We start from the raw sequence: 22,570 nt of genomic DNA, 5'->3' as shown, positions 1-22,570 counted from the left end.
TTCCTGCATTATTCCTTATGATAAAACTTGCCTTTTAATCTGCGACGGGGTTCAGCAAACTCAGTGCATAGACTGCACTGCCGGCCGCGTTCGCAGTTTGACTTTTATATCAACAGACGTCACTGCATGTTCTTTCACGGTCAAGGTCGATCGATTGTTATAGTACTTTAGGTCTTGGCACTCCGCCATATTTGTGCCAAAGAGAATGCTGCATAGCACACTAATATCTGTACACTACTGCAGCAATCTCATTAGAGACCGAGTGAATTTTATCTAGTATGTGAGAGAGATGTTAGAATGTGCAGCTTCGAACTGTGAAAGTCACTGATCGATGGAATAATAATTATATACTTTAGGACCCGTGCTGCTCCGCAGATCAGGTAACACGTCTTGATATGCCTGTCGTAGCCATATTGTTTTGCCTACCCTTTTCAATGGTTTATGAACATTTAATAAAAAGCGCGTTATGGTCTGCCGCAGTTCGTAGTCAGAATTCATCCATTCTGTCGTCATTATGCCGTCTGTTTTGTAAAAACCTATACATAGTCTATATTCGCTTTTTTTTTCAGGGGTGGCCGTACCTTATGTGCTGAAGTGCTGCAGCACACTGCCTGTTGGAAAAATAAATTAGTTTAAAAATATTATCTACAATCAAATACAGTGCATTGAAAAAGACGTCAGCCAAATAATAGGAAATTATTCAACTCCCCTCACAACCAGTTAACTACTGGTGCGCTCCACGCCGGGTGCTGTGAGACCACAGCTGAGCGAGAATTTCTAAGCTTTTAGCCGGAAACCAGGAACTCTACCTTTTGCGCATGCGTGCCAAACGTTTCCGATACAAATAGAATGTGTTCCGATAGGCTGTGGAAACAACAGCCAAGACATCACTTCACAGCAATTCTTCGTTCGACCACAGGGAGGCAGCACTAGCACTAGCCATGTATTATTTACTCCCTGGGCCACACCTCCTAGACTGACCTTGCCACTCTTGCATTACGACCGATATGAGGTGGCAGGTGGCACCCTCTTGACTCGGCGGTAGTATTTAAAAAGGAATCGCTCAAAGCAAACGGGAAAACAAAATACTGTAGAGCTGTTCCCACCAGCTCTTTTGATGCCAAAGAGGATAGAATACTACCAACTTGGCTATTCCATAGCCACATTTGTAAATCGATGAACTATAAAAATTGTACTTTTTATGTTGTCAAAATAAGGACATGATATTGTGATTTTCTTTAATTAAAAATGTCTAGTTTATAAATGTCACTATAAAAACATAACATGTAATTTTGCATTAGGCCATTGCTTGTTTATTTCAATGATGTTCGTGGCATTGGGAAGTTCTGTTTTTGCGCGCTCACACCAAGTGTTTGAGTTCGTGAATATTTTGCCATTGCAGGTGTTATTGTGTGTTTAATTATATAGTTTTATAGTTTTTTTATGAGGAATGTGTATATGTATTGGGGTAGTTTGCGTGTTTGTTCCGTGTAGAAAACTCAGTGGAGAGCCTCTTGAAAACCACATACCGGTATGTTTCTAAATATTTTTATTTTTTGGAGTGGGGATGGGTTACAGCACACAACTGATTTTCTGCACCAGCCGCCACTGCGTTTTTTAAATCTTGCAGTTCTTAAGAAGAAGTATATACTTCTGGCTTGACGGGCAGTAATCAAACATGGCTGCATGCAATGACATTACTTCTTCTTCTTCTTAATCTGTTTTCCCTCCAGGGTCGGCTTTTCCCTCGGACTCAGCGAGGGATCCCACATCTACCGCCTCAAGGGCAGTGTCCTGGAGCTTCAGACTCTGCGTCGGGGATGCAATTGGGGAGGATGACTAGTACCTCGCCCCGGCGGCCTCACCTGCTATGCCGAACAGGGGCCTTGTGGAGGGATGGGAAGATTGGATGGGACAGACAAGGAAGCGGGAAGGAAGCGGCCGTGGCCTTAAGTTAGGTACCATCCCGGCATTTGCCTGGAGGAGAAGTGGGAAACCACGGAAAACCACTTCCAGGATGGCTGAGGTGGGAATCGAACCCACCTCTACTCAGTTGACCTCCCGAGACTGAGTGGACCCCGTTCCAGCCCTCGTACCACTTTTCAAATTTCGTGACAGAGCCGTGAATCGAACCCGGACCTCCGGGAGTGGCAGCTAATCACGCTAACCACTACACCAAAGAGGCGGACTAATTGACATTACTAAGAATGAAAATCACACATATCAGAATATTCATGTAAGTGTTAGTCGCTTAGCAACCTGCTTAGTACAGAATGTAATGCGGGTTAGGGTAAGCCTTCGCCTGCAATTATCGGAGTGATCATGACTTGATTTTATGATTACTCAAATTTGGCTGAACATAGAGACCTAGCAATGTCTCGTAATTCACCGGCAGGTAATTCCGGGAAGAATAAAACAAAAATGAAGCAAATAGGTCCAGTAGAACGGACGGACGGATTTGCCAAAGCTGTTTTTTAGTAAACTCTTTTAATATTATATAGATTTTTTTACAATTTGTTTTACGTCACGCCGACACAGATAGGTCTGTCTTATGGTGACGTTGGGATGGGAAAGATCTAGGAGTGTGAAGGAAAGTGGCCTTGGCCTTAATTAAGGTACAGCCCCAGCATTTGACTGGTGTGAAAATGGGAAACGTTGGAAAACCATCTTCAGGGCTGCCGACAGAGGGGTTCGAACCAACTATCTCTCTGATGCAAGATCACAGCTGCGCGCTCCTAATTGCACGGCCAACTCACCCGGTAATAATAATTATAATAATAAGAAGAAGATAGAACTAAGAAGACCGGAAAAGCCTTGATAGAAGAACAACGGAAGCAGGCCAGTGAACACAAGGAAGAGTATTGGACACAGAGGAAACTTCACAAAAAAGAGAAGAGGTCTACTCAAGGCTTAACGCCTCCACCCGGCGGACGAATCACTATTGTATACCACCCCCTCTCGTACCCTGGCGGCCAACATTGTTTTGACAAGACGGAATTTATGACAGACATAAACATTCTGATAGCGGGACTCGAACCGGCTAAGCACGGTGTAGAGACGTGCGAGTGGTGGTGGGGGTGAGTATTGTTTTAAGAGGAAGTACAAATAGCAACCATCCTCTACATAACACTAATCAGAGGGAAAAAATGGAAGGGATCCGACACTTCGAAAAATGAAGGTATCGTTCAAAGAAAGACAAGGACCACGAAGGGCGTGAAAATGAAAGACTCCCTAGACCTCGAGGGATCAAGGGAGGTCGCACTTCGAAACCTCCATCTCCCGAATGCAAGCTCACAGCTACGCGACCCTAACCGCTTGACCAACTCGCTCGGTCGGCGTGAAAGGAAATGAGTGGGAGGGAGAACCAACACTTGGGCGCTAAACATTTAGCTGTTGGTCTTGGAGCAGAGAAGATGCCAAAATGGAACAAATGAAGTACGTTTCACATCTAAAATAAAAAATTCCATACTAACATTTTAAAATATAATAATTTCGTGTGGCTATTTCTACCCTTGTAAGGCAAACCTTCCGATGAGATTGGGCAGTATCTGCCATGTGTAGGTAACTGCGTATTATTTTGGTGGAGGATAGTGTTATTTGTGGTGTGTAGGTTGCAGGGACGTTTGGGACAGCACAAACACCCAGTCCTCAAGCCAAGAGAATTAACCATTTAAGGTTAAAATCTCCGACCTGGCCGTGAATCGAACCCGGGACCCTCAGGACCAAAGATCAGCACGCTAACCATTTAGCCATAGAGCCGGGCATAAAAAAAAATAACAGCAGCCTTAGAGAAATCAGGTGCATCATACCAGAGTCTTGATTTTGTGTTCTGTAGGTCTAGATTATGCACGAAACTGTATGTGGGACCCTCAGAACGATCTTAATTCGCCTGCTTCCTTCTTTAAATTAGCTGGGAGAAAGTAACGGGAGCTTACGCTGACAGGCAACGCCCTCTCTCGAGTGACGTCATGTGCGGCCATATGTCTACACTAGGCATGTGAAGGTCACGAGCTGACTGACTGACAGTTCAGAGCTCAAGAGAAACAGATGTAACCAGCGCGCTAACCCAGGACGTTATCAAATTACGTAAGCCTGGGGGAGTGTACATTACACGTTCATAACCACGAACATCACCCAGGAAACATTCTCTGCATTGCACATGCTGCGCTGGTATAAATACTTATTACCTGAAAAACTAAAATAAGTGCTGGTAGAAAAAATACTAAGCCCAGACAGTCAACCACTTAAAATGGGAAACCAATATATAGAAGTTGTCGATGAGTACATCTATCTTGGACACAAGACAAAACTTGGAAAAGACAACCAATGTGCAGAAATTCCTCGCAGAATAGGCATGAGTTGGATAGCATTCCGAAAACTAAGAATCATCCTGACCAGCAAGAATGTTCCAATTAACCTGAACCAAGGTTTATAATACATAAGGTCTGGAAACGATGACTCTGACGAAGGAAAGTGCTCGCAAGCTTCAGAGAACACAACGAGCCACGGAGCGACAGATGCTAGGGATAAGATCCGTTCAGAGGACATCAGGAGAAGAACAAATGTAACAGACATCCTAGAGAGAGAAGCAAGACTAAAATGGCAATGGGTAGGACACGTAGCTCGACAAGACTACAACAGGTGGACCTTTATGATTGTTCACTGGAGACCATGGGAACACAAGAGAGGCATTGGAAGACCCCAGAAGAGGTGGCTCGATGACATAAAGCTGTTGGCTGGAACATGCTGGTTCTAAGTGGCTCAAGACCGAAGACGATGGAAGCATATGGAAGAGGTCTATATCCAGCAGTGGACTGAAATAGACTAGCAAAGAAGAAGAAGAAGAAGAAGAAGAAGAAGAAGAAGCTCTGGTTTTCCCTCATTTCGACTGTTGTGACGCGATTTATAGAGACGCTGGGTGCAAGTTATTGAGCAGATTACAACGTTGTCAAAATGCATGTGTGAGATACGTCTGTAACCTACGGTACTATGACCATGTAACTCCACCATATAACCACCTCTCTTAGCTTGGACTAGAAATCAGTCGCACTGTGCATACCCTATGCTATCTCCATAAAATTCTTCATTCTTCACAGCAATTTTACCTTACTTCATATTTCAAATACCTGTCATCTTATCACAGTTTTAACACTAGATCTACTAATATTTCCATTCTTGCTTTACTTCCCATAGGACTGTCATCTACGATAAATCATTCAGAGTAATTGCCTGCTGTGAGTGGAACCTCCTTCCCGAAAGTATCAGAGGGTTAAGCGCTATTCGCACTTTCAAGCAAGTAGTACTTTGGAGACATTTTATGCACCAGTAAGGATCAACTGTAAACTTGATGCTGCTACTTACAACCATCTATTGTCATGGATGCCCTGGTAGAAGAGTAGTCTAGAATTCTTAACCGTTTTGTTTTTCTAATGTTTTAAAAAATTCACGTACTGCCACTTTTTTACATGTGTGATATTAGTTTTAATATCTTCTTCTTCTTCTTCTTCTTCTTCTTCTTCTTCTTCATATGACGCCGTCTCCCTCCGAAGGTTGGCGATCCAATTGATTATGATTACACGCGAAACGGCAGCACGGAAGACTTCTATCGACGTATGTCCATACCACCGCAGCAAGTCTTTCAGCCAGGAGTTTCTCCGTCTTCCCATAGATCTTTTCCCATCAATATTCCCTTGAATGATCAGTCGGAGAAGTTCATATCGTTCACCTTTCATGACGTGCCCGAGGTAGCTGAGTTTACGCTCCTTAATGGTTATGAGAAGCTCTTTCTTCTTGTTCAAGACGTTGAGGACTTCTTCATTTGTCTTCTTTTCTACCCAAGATATTCGGAGTATTTTTCTGTATAAGTACATTTCAAAAGATTCAATCCGCTTCCCCAATAAAGGGCTGAGCGTCCACACTTCTAAACCATACAGAAGGACAGGAAAGACATAACAACGTAGCATTCGAACTCTGAGCTGGAGGTTGAGTTCTCGGCTGGTGAATAAGGTCCTCATGGTACCGGTATTGAACATATTTTTTGCTTGTCCAATCCTGGATAAGATTTCATATTTCGAATCACAATGCTGGTTCACTAGAGTTCCAAGATATTTGATAGAAGACACTTGTTGGGCGATGTTGTTGTTGATGTAAAGGGAGATCTGTTTTAGTGTTTTTGAGAATACAATCAGGTTGGTCTTGTTAATATTCAAGGATAAACCGTAGGTTTCACTGGTCCTCACGATGTTGTTTATAATGATTTGAAGATCACTAGGGTTGCTGGCTAACACAATCGTGTCATCAGCAAATCGGATGTTATTAATTACATAGCCATTGATCTTGATACCTAGCCTCTCTGAACACAGCTTCAAAGTAGATGTTGAAAAGGAGTGGGGACAAGACGCATCCCTGGCGGACACCTTTTCGTATAGCAATGTCCTCAATAGTAGTTCCTTCTATTTTGACCTCTGCCGTTTGATTCCAGTACAGATGGGTAATGATACCAAGATCACCAACATCTACACCAGTAGATTTTAAAATCTCAACAAGTTTTGCATGTGATACGCAATCGAAAGCTTTTCGGTAGTCGATGTTTTAATGTTTTCCCTTTATTACATCTAATTTATTTCATATTAATTTAATCTCATCACTCATCATTCTCATGGGGCCGATGACTAAGCTGTTAGGCTCCTTTAAACAACAATCATCATCATCATCATTATCATCCTTGTATCATTATAATTAATTTTATTTAATATAATTAGTGCAATCTAATACAACGTAATGTATTTACTGTATATTTCGGTGCCTGTTTAGATGGAAGAGAAGGCCTGAAGGCCTTAATCTTGCCAAGTAAAATAAAACATTACTAAACTAAACTAAACTAAACTAAACTAAACTAAACTAAACTAAACTAAACTAAACTAAACTAAACTAAACTAAACTAAACTAAACTAAACTAAACTAAATTAAACTAAACTAAACTAAACTAAACTAAACTAAACTAAACTAAACTAAACTAAACTAAATGAAACTAAATTAAACTAAACTAAACTGCTCCGTACAATACATGTATATATTCTTTTATGTAAGGACATACATAATTAAATGTGTTCAACCCGGCTTTTGTATAAAATGCACAGAACACATGCTTTGTGATCACTGTCAGTGGCGTTTTCTCAGGGTGTGTAAGTTGTGTGTCAACACCCAAATAAAATCGAAAGGAAATAATGCATTATTTTTATTTCATTTGTTTGAATGTAATGTTACATTATAGTGTATTTTCCTTTTGTTATCGTTCGTTCTTCCGCTCCATATAATGTAGTTACTCTCAACACCGTGCGGAACCGTCTGCCAAGTGCATTTCGTTCAAATTCTTCTCGATTGCCAGACAATTCCCCCTTTGGCAGACACAAAGTAATTCGCAGATTCCCCAAGTGTAGTGTTCACAGATCTTCTGCTTATACTCGGGCAATCTCTCAAGTTCAGGAATCCTTCACAAGTGAGGGGTGCCGTTGTATATTGTACCTATCACGATGCCTTACGAAATTATGTAGTACAAAACATACCTTAACTACTCACTCAGCAAACCAATTGACACATTTAGTGGCCTATAAAACACTCTCCACTTATTCGCTAGAATCCCGAAAGTGCATTCTACTGTTTTCCTAGCACTAGATAAACGATAGATGAAGATCTTTTTCTTCGTAGATAAATCTTTCCTTGTATACGGACGCAACAAATTATTTGACAGAGCAAAGCCCTCGTCCCCGATTGAAACAAATGGTAAAACTATTAAGAGGTACAATATTATAGGGAAGGATCCACCTTTCAATACTCCGTAGTAAAAAGTAGTTACAACCTGTTTAATGGGACCGGTTTCAACACATTTAGAGTGTCATCATCAGCCAATTAGCGAAGATCTTAACAATAACTAACATATTAAACATAGGCAAAATATTAACATTGTATCACATCGTGGCAATTCAGTTAATGTTCAAAACACAATAATCACAGTCAAGAGAGTAAACAGAACATCACTATCTTGCGCCGAAAAAAAATATATTTGAAGTTCATAAGCAGATCAAGTATGCACTTATGTAAAGTCGTTGCTAGGCAGGTCTTGTAGGCATTTGTTTTCCGGCCGAAGGGTAAAAGGTGACGTGAATGAAGTCTTAGGGAAACAGTGTAGGATTTAATTTCGTCAAAATCAAAGTGGATATATAGGTTTTAAAATAATTTAAAACGTTAAAAAAGAATAAAGCCAAATAAAAATATATTTAAAATGGGAAGAAATAATGAAAGAAATACGAGGTTCAACTCGAAACAACTTGCCGTAGTAATTGATAAAGAAATGATAAATAGAGAAAGGGGGTGGGGGACGTTTATTAGAGGGTGGTGATGGTGGTTATTGTTATTAGAGGAAATACAATTGGGCAACAATCCTTTATATAACACTAATTCGACGAAAAAAAGAGGAAGAGAACCGACACTTCGAAAAATGAAGATATCGGTTAAAGGAAGACAAGGGCCACGAAGGGCGTGAAAATGAAAGACTCCCTAGCCCTCGCAAACCAAATAGCATCGGGGTCGAAAAAGAACAAGAGTTGACCAAGGGAGGTCGGACAGGATAGATGAAAGTGAGGAGCCTTTCTCTATTTATCATTTCTTTATCAATTACTACGGCAAGTTGTTTCGAGTTGAACCTCGTATTTCTTTCATTATTTCTTCCCATTTTTAATATATTTTTATTTGGCTTTATTCTTTTTTAACGTTTTAAATTATTTTAAAACCTATATATCCACTTTGATTTTGACGAAATTAAATCCTACACTGTTTCCCTAAGACTTCATTCACGTCACTTTTTACCCTTCGGCCGGAAAACAAATGCCTATAAGACCTGCCTAGCAACGACTTTACATAAGTGCATACTTGATCTGCTTATGAACTTCAAATATATTTGTTTTCGGCGCAAGATAGTGATGTTCTGTTTACTCTCTTGACTGTGATTATTGTGTTTTGAACATTAACTGAATTGCCACGATGTGATACAATGTTAATATTTTGCCTATGTTTAATGTTAGTTATTGTTAAGATCTTCGCTAATTGGCTGATGATGACACTCTAAATGTGTTGAAACCGGTCCCATTAAACAGGTTGTAACTACTTTTTACTACGGAGTATTGAAAGGTGGATCCTTCCCTATAATATTGTACCTCTTATTTTCTCTATTCAATACGGAACAATCATGAAGTTTTTAACTTTAAATGGTATAACTATTCTCTGTAAGTGGCTTGGACTTTACAAGATCAAGTTCATTATTTTGCATTTTATGATAAAGTGAATTGTTGCAAAAAACTGTTGAGTCTGAGGATCTCACATAGGTTCCTATGACAAAGTACAAAAAGTTATAGTTTGAATCGGCGACGGCTGAAATATAGAAAATAAATGTAATTAAAAATTAACTACCCCCCACTCTATGTTGGTTTTGTTACACGAACGTGTTTGCCGTCTATAGCTCAAAGACAGTTAGGAAAATGAGCTCGTTTTTCTAAACATGCTGCAAGTTTCAGCCAGGTATCTTTGGTGGGAGTAGGAATTCATATCGTGAATGACCGAAGTTCCACTTGTCGAACGAAATTACTCCATACGTGGTGAAGTGGCCGGACTACATTTTGACGATGGCTTTAGCAACAAAATGTGGTCATACTGAACTAAGAAGTGGTCGGGCCGGCGAAAAAAGAAGCGTATATTTGTGGTCGACAACGACGACAAAAAAAAAAAAAACTCGTGTGTGAGGACTATAAGGGCCCTATCGCTTCTGTTACAAAAGGTCATGTTTTTATAAACTTAAACAAAAGAGCCTAGTCTGCAATAAAAGTATAATCTTTCCAAGGAATCGTGTTGATATAAAAGTACAGTATACAAATACAAAAACACACACACTAAAAAAATTACTGTGTCAATCCTTATTCCCCAGGCTATGTAGCTGTGTGTTTCAACCATTACTTGTAAAACGAAAAAGGTATACCGCTTTTCACGAGAGTTTAATCCTGATGTAAACAAATAGGCGGAGCACCTTGCCTTTACACGTGGACATGACTTAGTTGACTGGAGAAGCAACCGTCGCACTCACTCGACTGTATGCGAGCTCGAAGGAAAGTAGTACGTCGCATTAATTTTATTTTATTTCAGTTTATTACATTTGGAGGGTTTGGAAGAGTACGTAATTAAATTAAAATATGCTTTTTGAATAAAATAGTGATTAAATAATGAGAAATGAAGGCGCAAGGCGTGGCGTAATACAGAAAGTCTTCTCGTAGTGGGGGAAAGTTCCAAGCTGTACAGCGTGGAGATAAGGTGTTGCATCTTGCAGTTGTCAGTGAGTCAGTATTCATAATGAGAGAAATGGATTAAGTGCAAGAGGTAGGACCTTCGTGTGTAGTAAAGCACAAAAGTGACCATAAACAGTGCATTGTGAATGTGTTCAATAAACTTAGTGAACAGAATCCAGGTTTAGTCGTTTATTCAGAAGTTCAGATCTTCGCACTGTTGTCGTATGCGATGCGCAGCCCTGTACGTTCGAACACGAGACGTTGACGGGGTGGAAGTCGGTACTACACGCTCAGTGAATCACAACTCTTTCTTTGGTGGAGGCGTGGATATACCATGTTTACATCAGGATTAAAATCCCGTGAAAAGACATATAAACTTAGGCCTAACAGGAACCTGCCACCGGTAGCGTGCACAGTCCTGAGTGGTCGGTAGATGCAGAGTGGGTCTCGGCCTCCAAGTGGCCACGGCTGGTCCGTGGTCCAACAGCTCAGCACTCTGACCGGCCAACCGTGCAGAGGAGGGGTGGCCACGGTTCTACCGTGGTTCTACGCCTCTGCATTCGGGAGACGGGACAGTACTGGACCTCACGGCTGGCCCCAACCGTCCGGAGAATGGTTTTCCGTGGTTTTTCATTCTCCTGCACTAAGGCTAATACCGGGACAGTTCCTAGTATAGACCACGGCCGCCAACCACCCTCACCTTCTCCGTGCGTCTCCTTCGCCGTAACAAATCTCCTGGCCTGAGAGACAGCATCACTGTCTAAGATGCCCGCCTCCCCCTTCAGGGGAAGAATTAAAACATTTTAGTACTAGTAGCAGTCCTGAGTCAGCAACGTGGGCAAGTACTGTACAAGTGGACTGAGGGGAAGAGACTTGTGACCGGGGCAAGGTTCTACAGCCGTGCGTTACAGACTTTTAGGGGCCAGCATCATCATGTATAAGTGTGTATGCTTTATAGAACGCGGCAAATTGTCCTTTCATCCGTACTGATACAAGCAGAGATCTAGTGCTCAAATCCTGCTCAGAGATGGGACTATCATCAGCTTCACACCCCAATATCGCCCCAAGAGGTGACATCGCGTTATAGAACGTTCGAGAGCTATTCAGTTCCATCTCCTCTTGGAACAAGTAATTCCTTACGGAGCTACACAATGGCCCTCAGATCACGCTGTTTCACGTCTAGCTACCCTATAAGGAGGGAACTCTGAAATAGGATAATGCATAAAGTATCATATCGTAGCTGTTACAGCCAAACACCTTATCTCCCAATGCTCTTCCTATTTATTATTTCCCTTAAGATTGGTCACGCCTCCCAGCCACATATGGATACGTAGTACGTCAGAACAACGTTCGTTATATTCATTTTCCTATGGTTGACCGTAAAGGAAATAGAACCTTACCGTACCACGCTGTAGAAGTGTATGTTTACATGACTTTTTTAAAAATAGTTCATGGTGTAGGTCACGTCCTAGTTCGTGAACCATGGGCAACGGCTGAGTGGCCTAGTAAGTGGTCCTGAGAGTCGGGATACCAGTTGCTATGGAATGGGAGTGGGCATCTTGGACATATTCTGAGTCATGTCCTCTTTTTGCTCAGACGGATAGGACTATATAATCTACCGATGGTCCCTAACCCGTTAGAGGAGTGATCCTCACTTGGACTATGTGCAAGTAGCGTAGCAACCTGCGTCATGAATTTACTGAGCTCAGAACATTTTAAGCAAGCCTCGGACCTATGGGAGTAACGGAGTCCCACTCCCATTTGACAGGCGAGGGACTCCTTGGAAACAATTTGGCGAACGAAATGGAATTCGATGGGGAGCTATCAATATTAATGGGGCCTACGGAAGAAAGAAAGTAGAACTGGCTGAGTCAGCAAAGAGGATGCATCTGGATGTGCTAGGAGTAAGTGACATTCGGGTAAGGGGAGATAACGAGGAAGAGATAGGAGATTATAAAGTGTACTTGACGGGTGTTAGAAGGGGAAGGCCAGGGTAAGGGGTAGAGCTGTTTATCAGGAATACCATTGCATGCAACATAGTTTTTGTTAGGCACGTAAATGAGTGAATGATGTGGGAATTTGAAAAGCCAGGTGTATGAGACTCCATTTGGATCGGAGGATGAATTCGTCGCTCGGATGCTTGCAGCTGCTTACTCTCTCCAGCACTTGCCTGTTGGCTGTGAACGTGTACGACAGACAATGGCACATCGTTGCAGAGCGTGCAAACGCACGTTTGAACTGTTCTTGCAAAGGAATAAAATGACAGTGAGATGTAGTTATTTCATTCTGAAACACGTCGATAAAGTACGTCAACTATACATTTCTGACCTAGGGTTGTTTGATGAGACAGATTTGATTTTGGCCTAATCTGTTATCCTAGAAGTTTGAGTTTGCTGGCCATCCACAATTGCCTTCATTTGTTTGATCACCCTATTTATAACATGAGGGTTTAAGCTTGTCTTTTTCAAGTCGAGAAGAGCATCCAAATGTACACTTGACGTTAATACCGTTTTCAACTGTTAACTCATGTTTTGCCCGCTCGATAAATGGCCGGCAATGGCTTCACATCCGGCGATCGAGTCCGCAATCGTGTTAGTTATTGAAATCTGTGAGTTTTTCAAAGCATTATCAATGGAATTCTAATGAAGGGAATATATTTCAGGTGATATTTATTGTAATATTTATACAGTTCATATGATATATTATCTAATGTACATTGAAAATACATTGCACATGAGATTGCGAATGTAGGCCTCTAGAATTTAATACATATGTACATAATAATCTTTGGCATCATGAATTCACAATTAAAAATATCACAGTTTTAATATGTTATAAACAGAGAAGTTTAATCAAATTTACAATAATTATAATTCACTAGTATTCTGAAATATTTTCTAGTCTACTTCCATAATTATCCCAACGTCTTCCAGCACTGAACATTTTCGACAGTCATGACATGTACAGTGACAAATGAGAGTCGACAAAGAGAATTATATAACATCAAAACATTTTAAAGTTTCTGTATTCAAATGTCTTCGTAAACTAAATCCCACACTTATGTTAAAAGTCTTCACTGAATTTTTGAAAAATCATATTTATCGTAAAGTGTTCAACCGATTGGTCGAACACTTTTCAATTAACCGATCTTCTTTTAACACTCTTCCGAGACAGCACAAGCCCAGCAGTGTAGTGGGGTTCGGTTGTAAGGATTCGTCCCTACTTCAGTTGCATGTAACATTAGACATTTGTGAACCGTAAAACACTTCTATTCCATAGAGAAGAGGTCGAGAGAGGTGAAGATGTCGCTGCAGCGTTGATTTTAAAATCATTTTAGTCTCGTATCATAAATGTTGAAATGGCCAGATATTCTACTAAATTAGGAATTATTTCAATTCTTTGCAGCACAGTGGTTTCGTGATGAAACTAGACATTAAATCATAATATACATTTTGAAATCGCCTGTGCTTCAAAGGCTTAAACCGTGCAGTTTTCACGTATAAGAAGTTTATTTCCAATACGGATCAAATTAAAAACTTTCAAAATTGAAATGATGATGGAAAACATATCTACGTTGGTAGGAAGATGCACAATGTAAAATAAAAAGAAATCTTCTAAATGGCCAAATTCCATGTCAAACAGGGTGTTGAAAATTACAGACTTTTTTATCTGTTCAGGGGATTGCCGCTCGCCCGGTCGCCTGCGCTGCGGGCTTGTCTCCCGCCAAACACTTCGCCGTAATGAGGCCAGCGCTCACACGGCACTGACAAGGGGCCATCAATCAATGTTAAGAAAACTTGATACCGATTAATACACCATCCGAAAGAGCACCTTGAAATATGAAAAAAAACCGAACATTACATCCTATCGTGCATGCACTTGCGAGTTACAGGGCGGTAAAAATGTGCGGGTGGGGGTCGTCAGTGTCCAGTCGGAGTGAAGTTATTTTGAACTGCTGGTGCGATGTAAGGAGAAGCGTGCGAAAGAGAGAAAGAGAACAGTGGGAGTGCAATGAACCATGTGAACACTGTACGCCTGTTAAACTATGTATTCATTTATTTTGAATCATAACGCAGTAATCACAAAACTTATAATTAATTTTGTACATGTTTTACAGACACAATTAAATACTAATCTGCAGTTGTGTTGTAATTGCGTGAGGGATAAAAACATGCGAGTTAAACATTTAAACACTGTATGTATGCGTATGTACTGATTAAACATATACATACTCACCAATAATGTGGCAGTCATGTTTAATCCCCTTCAACATATTCAATCTCCTGTGAATGATAATGGAAATTAAGAAAAAAAAGTTCGAAACACAATAGCTTCTTGCACCAGCTACATTGAGTAAAGAAAGCTGATCACAATTATTATTGTCCTCTATAAGGAATTCGGTAGTACCGGTTCCTTTCCTAATACAATGATCTTTGCTGTTTTCAAAAGTTTCATTCGTGCAAATTAGGCCCGCTAGTTTCCATCCATGTCTATGTGACAAACGGACGCGCGGTGAACTTTCTTGATTGTGGATCAGTGACATGCGTTTGATAATATTGTTACGCTCTTGCAAGTTCACATCGATATTATTTAACACAACGAAATCACAGATATGTCGGTCCATTGTTTTGAACTTTCGGAAAAAGTGACTGACTAACGGTTGTAATTCAGAAGTTGTTTTTACTGGAATGATTTGCACTTTTAAGTTTTCAGGTTCATAGTTATTTAATGAAAGTGCTTCATGTATTAAATTATTATCTTTGTGAGGTGCCCAGGAATCCAACAGCAAACAGTTCGATGGACTAGTGTGAGGTGAAAATTTAAACTCCAGAAATATACGGAAAAGGTCTTTTGTCATTTTTCCAGATTTCGACCACTGCACAATCCAATTAGGGGCTTTAAACATACCCTGGTGTACAGCTGACTTGGTGGTTTTGATTCCTAAAGTACGATAAACAAACATTGAATGATACAATTGGCATAATTGTGAATGAATGTGCCTGTGCGCTTTGTGATTGTGAAACACCACACACTATCTTCTTACCACGGCGATCAAGTATTCTCCCAGAATACGATTCTTTATTGATCTGCATTACGGTATACACATTGTTAGCACCATATTGTTCTATAAGCAACGTTGTCTGTTCTCTCTAGGAACGCAGTATGTTGTTAGTCTTCTTCTTTTTGTGTGACAAACTGCGTCATTTTTCATGATCCTCTGTGAAAATGCTGCTTGAAAGTCCATACCCATGTTGCACTTGCTGTAAAGGTAAGTTCATATCATTCATTATCAAGATGTTTGCGTGAGCTTCGATAAATTTCGTAAACGTCAACTCGTACAACTGCTTATATTTATCTGTGACTGTTATTTTTACAGGTTGTTAGATGATGGCTTGCCAATAGAATGCGCTTTTGCAATATCTTCTTAAAAACGGTACAACTGAGTCTCGTGCTTCAAACGAGGAAATGTTTGCTTTTGCTTCCGCTTCTTTGCACTCAACCATGTGTTTATAATCTTTTTTTTCCCGGTCTCTGTGGACCTTCTGTTGTTGATTCCTGTTTTGATGTAGATGAAGTAGACGTCTTCGGATGGAGATTTGTATTCGTCGGGCACTAACACTATTTCAGATGCTGGTTCGTACTCATTAATATCTAAAGTCTGCGTATATAGTATTTGTGTATCAGACTCTAATATATCTACTAAATACTGAAACATTGTCTCATCTTCTTTGGTTAAAACGGAGAGCTGGAAATTGTTTTCTTTAAAGTGATAACGCATTCATTACGTTAAGAGGGTTCATTTTTATAGCTAGAAGATTAATTCAGGACGATCCGTACACAAACTCACGATGCCTCATTGCACTCACAATTCTCTCTTTGTCTCTCTGTCGTCCGCTTCCCCTTACATCGCGCCAGCAGTTCAAAATAACTTCACTCCGACTGGACACTGACGACCTCCACCCGCACGTCTTTACCACCCTGTAACTCGTAGCTACATGCACGATAGGATGTAATATTCTAGGATTTTACATATTTCAGTGTGCTCTTTTGGATTGTGTTTAAATCGGTTTTTCATCGGTGTTTCTAAATTCCCATTACAGACTTTGAGGGCTTGCAGTGGGGTCCAAGACGGTTAAGTTTATCATAGGAACTTGTGTCCGGAAACGTACCGTCTTCCCGCTACCCACAAAAAAACTACCACAGCACACTTTCACAGCTCCCGCATTTTCAGCGCTCTGTCCGACTTCTGCTGCTTGTCGTCCGGGTCCAATTACAGGTGGGGCTCGATGTGACAACCAGCGACGTCAACACAGACAGGGACGGTACCTATACTAGACTTAACTAAAGTTGGCGTCTGACAGGTAAGGTTGGAGGGAGGAGCACTGCACGTGCCATTTCACGATGTTGCCACATTCCAGCATTCCTTTCTACATGCTCTTACCCCTCGCTTCCGGCTCACTTGTTCCCTCCTTCATTCTGACCGTTGTGATCTGTTGTAGACTACCTGGCGAGGCGGTGTCGTCCCATTTGCGATCACTCTTATACAAACAATCCGGTTCTTATCAGTGACAGTGACAGGTTTGGCAACTCCCAGCAAGACGAGCTGCCCTGAAGTTTTATCTCCATGGCAACCGCAGTCGCCCCACGCTCATTTCCATGGCAATCACACAGCCACTCCCTTTATCCCGCCTCGGCAGGCAGTAAACGGACTTCCCTCTAAGAAAAGTCACACGCCAACTCTTATTATTAGCAGTATACGTACCATGTTTTCGCACACACGATCATCAATACCTGGTCCTCCAACATTGGCTGCAACCATAACCCACGCCAGCAGGTCTTCCTCAGATTCCGCAGGGGTTTCGTAAATCAAGTTTTCATACGACCTCACAGGTAGTAGTCTAGCGGTGTCAAGTCGGGTGAACGTGCAGGCCAAGCAAGCGGGCCACCACGACCTATTCACTATTGCCGAAATGTTTGGTGCAGATGAATTATTGTACGTACAACTTACTGCTGTGTACGAAGTAAAGAATTATTGCTGTATTGTAGTATGAACGAAAATCACAAGTACAAAAGCAGGTACAACACGTCTCCGTGTGGACTACAAACGCAACTGAATGGCATGGAATGTAAACAAGGGGTATAGGGCATCACGTGATTGTTCAATTACGTACGTACTCTATACTGCTAATAATAAGAGTTGGTGTCTGACATTTCTTAGAGGGAGGTCCGTTTACTGCCTGCCGAGGCGGGATAAAGGGAGTGGCTGTGTGGTTGCCATGGAAACGAGGGTGGGGCGACTGCGGTTGCCATGGAGATAAAACTTCAGGGCAGCTCGTCTTTATTTATTTATTTATTTATTCAGGATCAGCAACAGCATAACGCCGAATTACAACGATCTGAGCTATGTACAACAGATATGAATCTAAAATGAAAGATATATAAATACTTACAAAGGACACGAATATACACAATAAAAACTGTACAATCATATATAAAACATATTTACATAAACAACGTTATTAAAAAAGAAAAATACATTTACAGTAAATACAGGAGCAGAACGGGAAAGAACAAGAAGGAAAATTAAGTTATATGATAAATATCATGACAGAAGGAAGGAAACGTTACGAAGAGATCTAGGTTGTTGTTGATAGATAATGTATTAAACATTGCTGGAATACGTACCGAAAGGGACCTTTGGGTGAGAGAAAGCCGGGAGTAAGGAGTATGGAATAGGGTCTTCATTCTGGTATTACGGGATGGGACGTGGAGGGGAAACAAGGAAGCTAAATCTGGAGACCTAAACAGACCATTAACTGCTTTGTATAGCAGCTTTAGGTCGGCTACTTTCCTCCGAGCAGAAAGAGTCTTTAGGTTCAGTTTCCCAAGCACTTGGATAGTGCTTAGATTGCGACATGCAGGGACCCTGGCTCTGACGATAGCACAGAAAAAAGATTGTACACGGTCAAGGTGGCAGAGGTTTGAAGAAGCAGAAATGGACCAGACTGGAGAGGCGTATTCAACAATAGGTAAGATACAGGAAACGTAGAATGCTCGGAGGGCATTCACATCTGTGATGTCAGAAAACCTGTACAGTAAACCAAGGAGTGACATAGCACGTGAGGTAACCCTGTTTATGTGCGAGACAAACAACAATTTACTGTCAAAATGCACTCCTAAGTCTATTTGATTGTCAACAAGAGCAATCGGTTGGTTCAGTAGGAGATATTGTTGTAGAACGGGGGATTTACGAAGTGTGAACGAAATGGTGGAACACTTGGAGGGATGAGGTTTAAGACGCCATGTAGTACACCAACCTGATAGTGAATCAAGTGCATTTCGCAATTGGATCGTGTCTGTAGGAGAATCGATCTGCTTGAAGATTTTACAATCATCAGCAAAGAGCAGTATTTCACATGAATGGTGGGAAACAGTATCGATAAGGTCATCAATAAACAGGGCAAAAAGAAGTGGACCAAGGACACTACCCTGCGGGACACCAGAGAGGGTGGTGGTGAGAGAAGAACTGCATCCATCAAGAACAACGCGCTGTAGTCTTTCGCTCAGAAAGCTATTAATTAGAGCTAGGAGTCTCCCATGCACGTTAAACCGTTCAGAAAGTTTGTGCACAAGAAGGGTGTGATCCACGGTATCAAAGGCCTTCGCGATGTCGATATAGCATACATCAAGTTGAGAGCCCGCGTGGATGGCAGACGTGGCATGATGGAGGAGGATAGCCAAGTTAGTTACGCAGGAGCTTCCAGGAAGGAAACCATGCTGCTGAGGGGATATATAGGGATTTGTAAACGCAAGCAAATGCTGATGGATGATCCTTTCACAAATGATTGATAAAGCAGGTAATATAGAGACCGGGCGATAATTTGCAATATCCGACCTCTGTCCACCTTTAAGAACTGGTGTGATATACGCAAGTTTCCAGGAGCTCGGAAAGTAGCCGACTGAGAAGCACCGATTGAATATCACACTAATAGGGTATGAAAGACTTACTGCTGTGTTCCTAAGGAAGATAGGACTGAGACCATCAGGACCAGTGGGTTTATTTTCTGACAAAGACGAAAGTAGGGAGTACACTTCAGATTCAGTGGTAGAAATATTACTGATGCTATGGGAAGTAACAGGTTTACATTTAGGAAACTCAACATATTGCACAGGTTTAACAAAATTAGAGGTAAAATATTCATTAAATAATTCAGATCTATCTGCTCCAATGGCTACAGACTGGTCCCAGGTTACTACTTCCGGTATTCGTTTATTGTCTCTTCTGTTATTTATAAGTGACCAGAACCTTTTACTGTTGTGTCTTGCTGGGAGTTGCCAAACCTGTCACTGTCACTGATAAGAACCTGATTGTTTGTATAAGAGTGATCGCAAATAGGACGACACCGCCTGGCCAGGTAGTCTACAACAGATCACAGCGGTCAGAATGAAGGAGGGAACAAGTGAGCCGGAAGGGAGGGGTAAGAGTATGTAGAAAGGAATGCTGGAATGTGGCAACATCGTGAAATGGCACGTGGAGTGCTCCTCCCTCCAACTTTACCTGTCAGACGCCAACTTTAGTTAAGTCTAGTATAGTCAGTGGCGTCGAAAATGCGGGAGATTTTAACGTATGCCGTGGTGGATTTTTACCGGTTGCGGGAAGAGGGTACGTTTCCGGACACAAGTTCCTATGCTAAACGTAACCGTCTTGGTCCCCACTGCAAGAGCTTGAAGTCTGCAATGGGAGTATAGAAACACCTTGTAGAGTGCTTTCTCATAAGATTTCCTGTACTTTATCAACGCTTACGTAATGAAAATGGCATTGGAACAACATACTGAGCACTAAACACGTGAGAACTTGACTACTGTAAACTGAACTTTATGCTGATAAAGCTCTCATCAGACTGCAAAGGCGAAGCCGAAAGGCGCATCACGGCAAAGTGCTTAGCGGGAGACAGGCTCGCAGCGCAGGCGACCGGGCGAATGAGAATCCCCCAAATACATAAAATAATGTCCCTGTCTGTTTGCATGACATATTTACCCACTCCTAGATTATGATGTATTTAAGGTTCATATTCCTTTACACCGTAGCATAGGAAAATGAACACGGCAGGGGGGAAGGGGGGGGGGGAAGAGTAAGATTGTACCCTTAGTGTATAGGTTTACATGCCAGGGAGTATATATTGTACGCGCACCTTTTAGTGATAGATGGACACACAAGTACTGAATCGGTCGACCTCGGTAATCTTCGAGATTCGTATTGGCAACCTTTGAAACACAAACTAAGAATCGTTTATGCATCGCTGTGCGACATCTGGCGTACACTTTTCGTACTCGTACTGTTGTTGTTTACACAGCAAAGCCAAACTATATAATTCATGCTAGGAACAAGATTCGCATCGAGAATTGTTATATAATGTTACATAATGTGTGTGTGTGACATATTTGTTGGCTTAGGATAATAAAGATTTAGAAAATTCATATCGATCGATCATATTATCTATTCACTTCAGATTTCATTTCCATTCAGTTGGCAGTATTACCGGAACCGGCAGTACTCCCTCCTTATTCCTCAATCCAGAACAAAAAAGTGTGCGTATAATACATAGGCCTGCTAGTTTTATTCATACCACTCCTGTTATCACGTTCAGGGGCTATAATAGAACGGTTCTATACAGCTGTGAATCGTCCGTCTTGGAGGCTACCTCTTTTTCATCTGTGTTCATAAAGCAGGGTTAGGGAATTCTTGATAGCCCATTGACGTAGCTGCTAGCTTCTTTTCACTCTAACGGCTGAGATTCAAAATCCAACGATGGAAGTCTGTAAATTTAATTTGACAAAATCACATGATCTTAACGCATTTAAAGATTTTTTAACCCACGCCCAAAATGAAAACAACACAGATTCGAGAGTAATTGTGACTAGCTGGAGGAATTTACTATGACGTATTTAGTATTATGAAGTTAATTTTCTATCTTTCTCAGGGAAATTAAAAAAATTCGCGTTCATGTGTCAAACACATTGAAAATAATCGTATATTGTTTCACCACACTAAGTCAGCAGTTTGATGAGACAGTCTACGTGTACTTCTCCATGTGGTACATATCACCCAGTAGCCGCTGGATGGGGATTTCTCCAATCGTTTCTTTGAAGAACAAAAGCTCCACGGTGGACTGTCGCACTGCTCGCAAACTCGGAAGGAGGAGAAGAAGACGACCAAACCGGGTGGGCTGTCTGGGATACCTGCTGCGAACATAGTCTCCCAGAATGCACTGCGCTTGGTCCTGTAGCATCTCTACGGGCTGAACATCGCACAACCCCGCAGTCTCTGAAATAATAATGAAAGATATTTCAGCCACCCTGATGCACATTGTAAAAAGTTAATCAATCTAGTGAAATTGCGAATTTGAGTACTTATGAAAACAAAGGATAATATTTGCGGGTAATTTTGAGGGAAATGTGAGGAGTTTCTCCACGCACATTGAGAGAAAGAGAGTAAGGTGTAGGACAGGAGTGACAAACATTGTGGATTATTTTTGAGAATTTAGGAAGTTTCTTCTTACTTGAGTACCTGATCACATAATGTGAAAATTATAGGGAAAATTTATGGCTGAATTAATTTATTTATTCGCAGGAACCATCGAGGTCTACGTTAAGTCTTGTTACATTGGCAGTGAACTTTGCTTTCTTTTGAGCTCAGAAATTCCCTCATTCTTGATGAGTGGGCCTGCTTGCGTCCCTCTGTCCAAATAAGTGAAAGATCTGTTTGGTCAACCTGTGTCCGTCAATTCGTTTGAGGTAATGATCGTGTCTGTAATTTTCTCTATTTTGTTATAGACTTCATTATTGGCTCTTCTTTGGTGGATGCTAATCTTGTAATTGGATTCCATGATTGCCCTAATTATTCTGCGCTCCTTTTTCTCCAGTTCTTCGAGAAATCCTTTATCGGCATTTAGGGATGGGGTTTCGGATGCATCTGAGGAATGGGGTTCTGTGTTGCCTTTCGAGGCATGATCAAAGGATGAAAGTTATAGTTTCAGCTGTTCTTGTGCCCATGATCTTGAAGTATTATCATGGGACCCCATTAGGGGGGACATGTAGGCATATTCAAAACTAGAGAAGAAATTAGAGAAATGTTCATCTGGAAGAGCAGGGACGGCGAAATCAGGGAAGTGGTTAAAGCCTGTAAATCTTGCTTGCTTAGTAAGCCCAAATTATACACTAAGCTAGGGTCATCTCGT

At 41.3% G+C, this 22,570-nt stretch overlaps 2 protein-coding genes across 2 annotated transcripts in view; both read right to left on the bottom strand.

The window, feature by feature from the left end:
- LOC136878704 (cyclic GMP-AMP synthase-like receptor) overlaps positions 1 to 119 on the bottom strand; it is a 134,392-nt gene extending 134,273 nt beyond the window's left edge. Inside the window, exon 1 of the mRNA XM_068228906.1 lies at positions 32 to 119. The gene's annotated coding sequence lies outside the window, so the exon portion shown is untranslated. The remainder of the gene's footprint in view (positions 1 to 31) is intronic.
- Positions 120 to 21,406: 21,287 nt separating this feature from the next.
- dsf (dissatisfaction) overlaps positions 21,407 to 22,570 on the bottom strand; it is a 200,075-nt gene continuing 198,911 nt past the window's right edge. Inside the window, exon 9 of the mRNA XM_068229097.1 lies at positions 21,407 to 21,657. Coding sequence (XP_068085198.1) covers positions 21,407 to 21,657 — 251 coding nt within the window. The remainder of the gene's footprint in view (positions 21,658 to 22,570) is intronic.

This window comes from Anabrus simplex, chromosome 8 (genome assembly GCF_040414725.1).
Source record: "Anabrus simplex isolate iqAnaSimp1 chromosome 8, ASM4041472v1, whole genome shotgun sequence".
In the NCBI taxonomy this organism is placed as follows: domain Eukaryota; kingdom Metazoa; phylum Arthropoda; class Insecta; order Orthoptera; family Tettigoniidae; genus Anabrus; species Anabrus simplex.
This window is presented reverse-complemented; position numbering and strand designations above follow the sequence as displayed.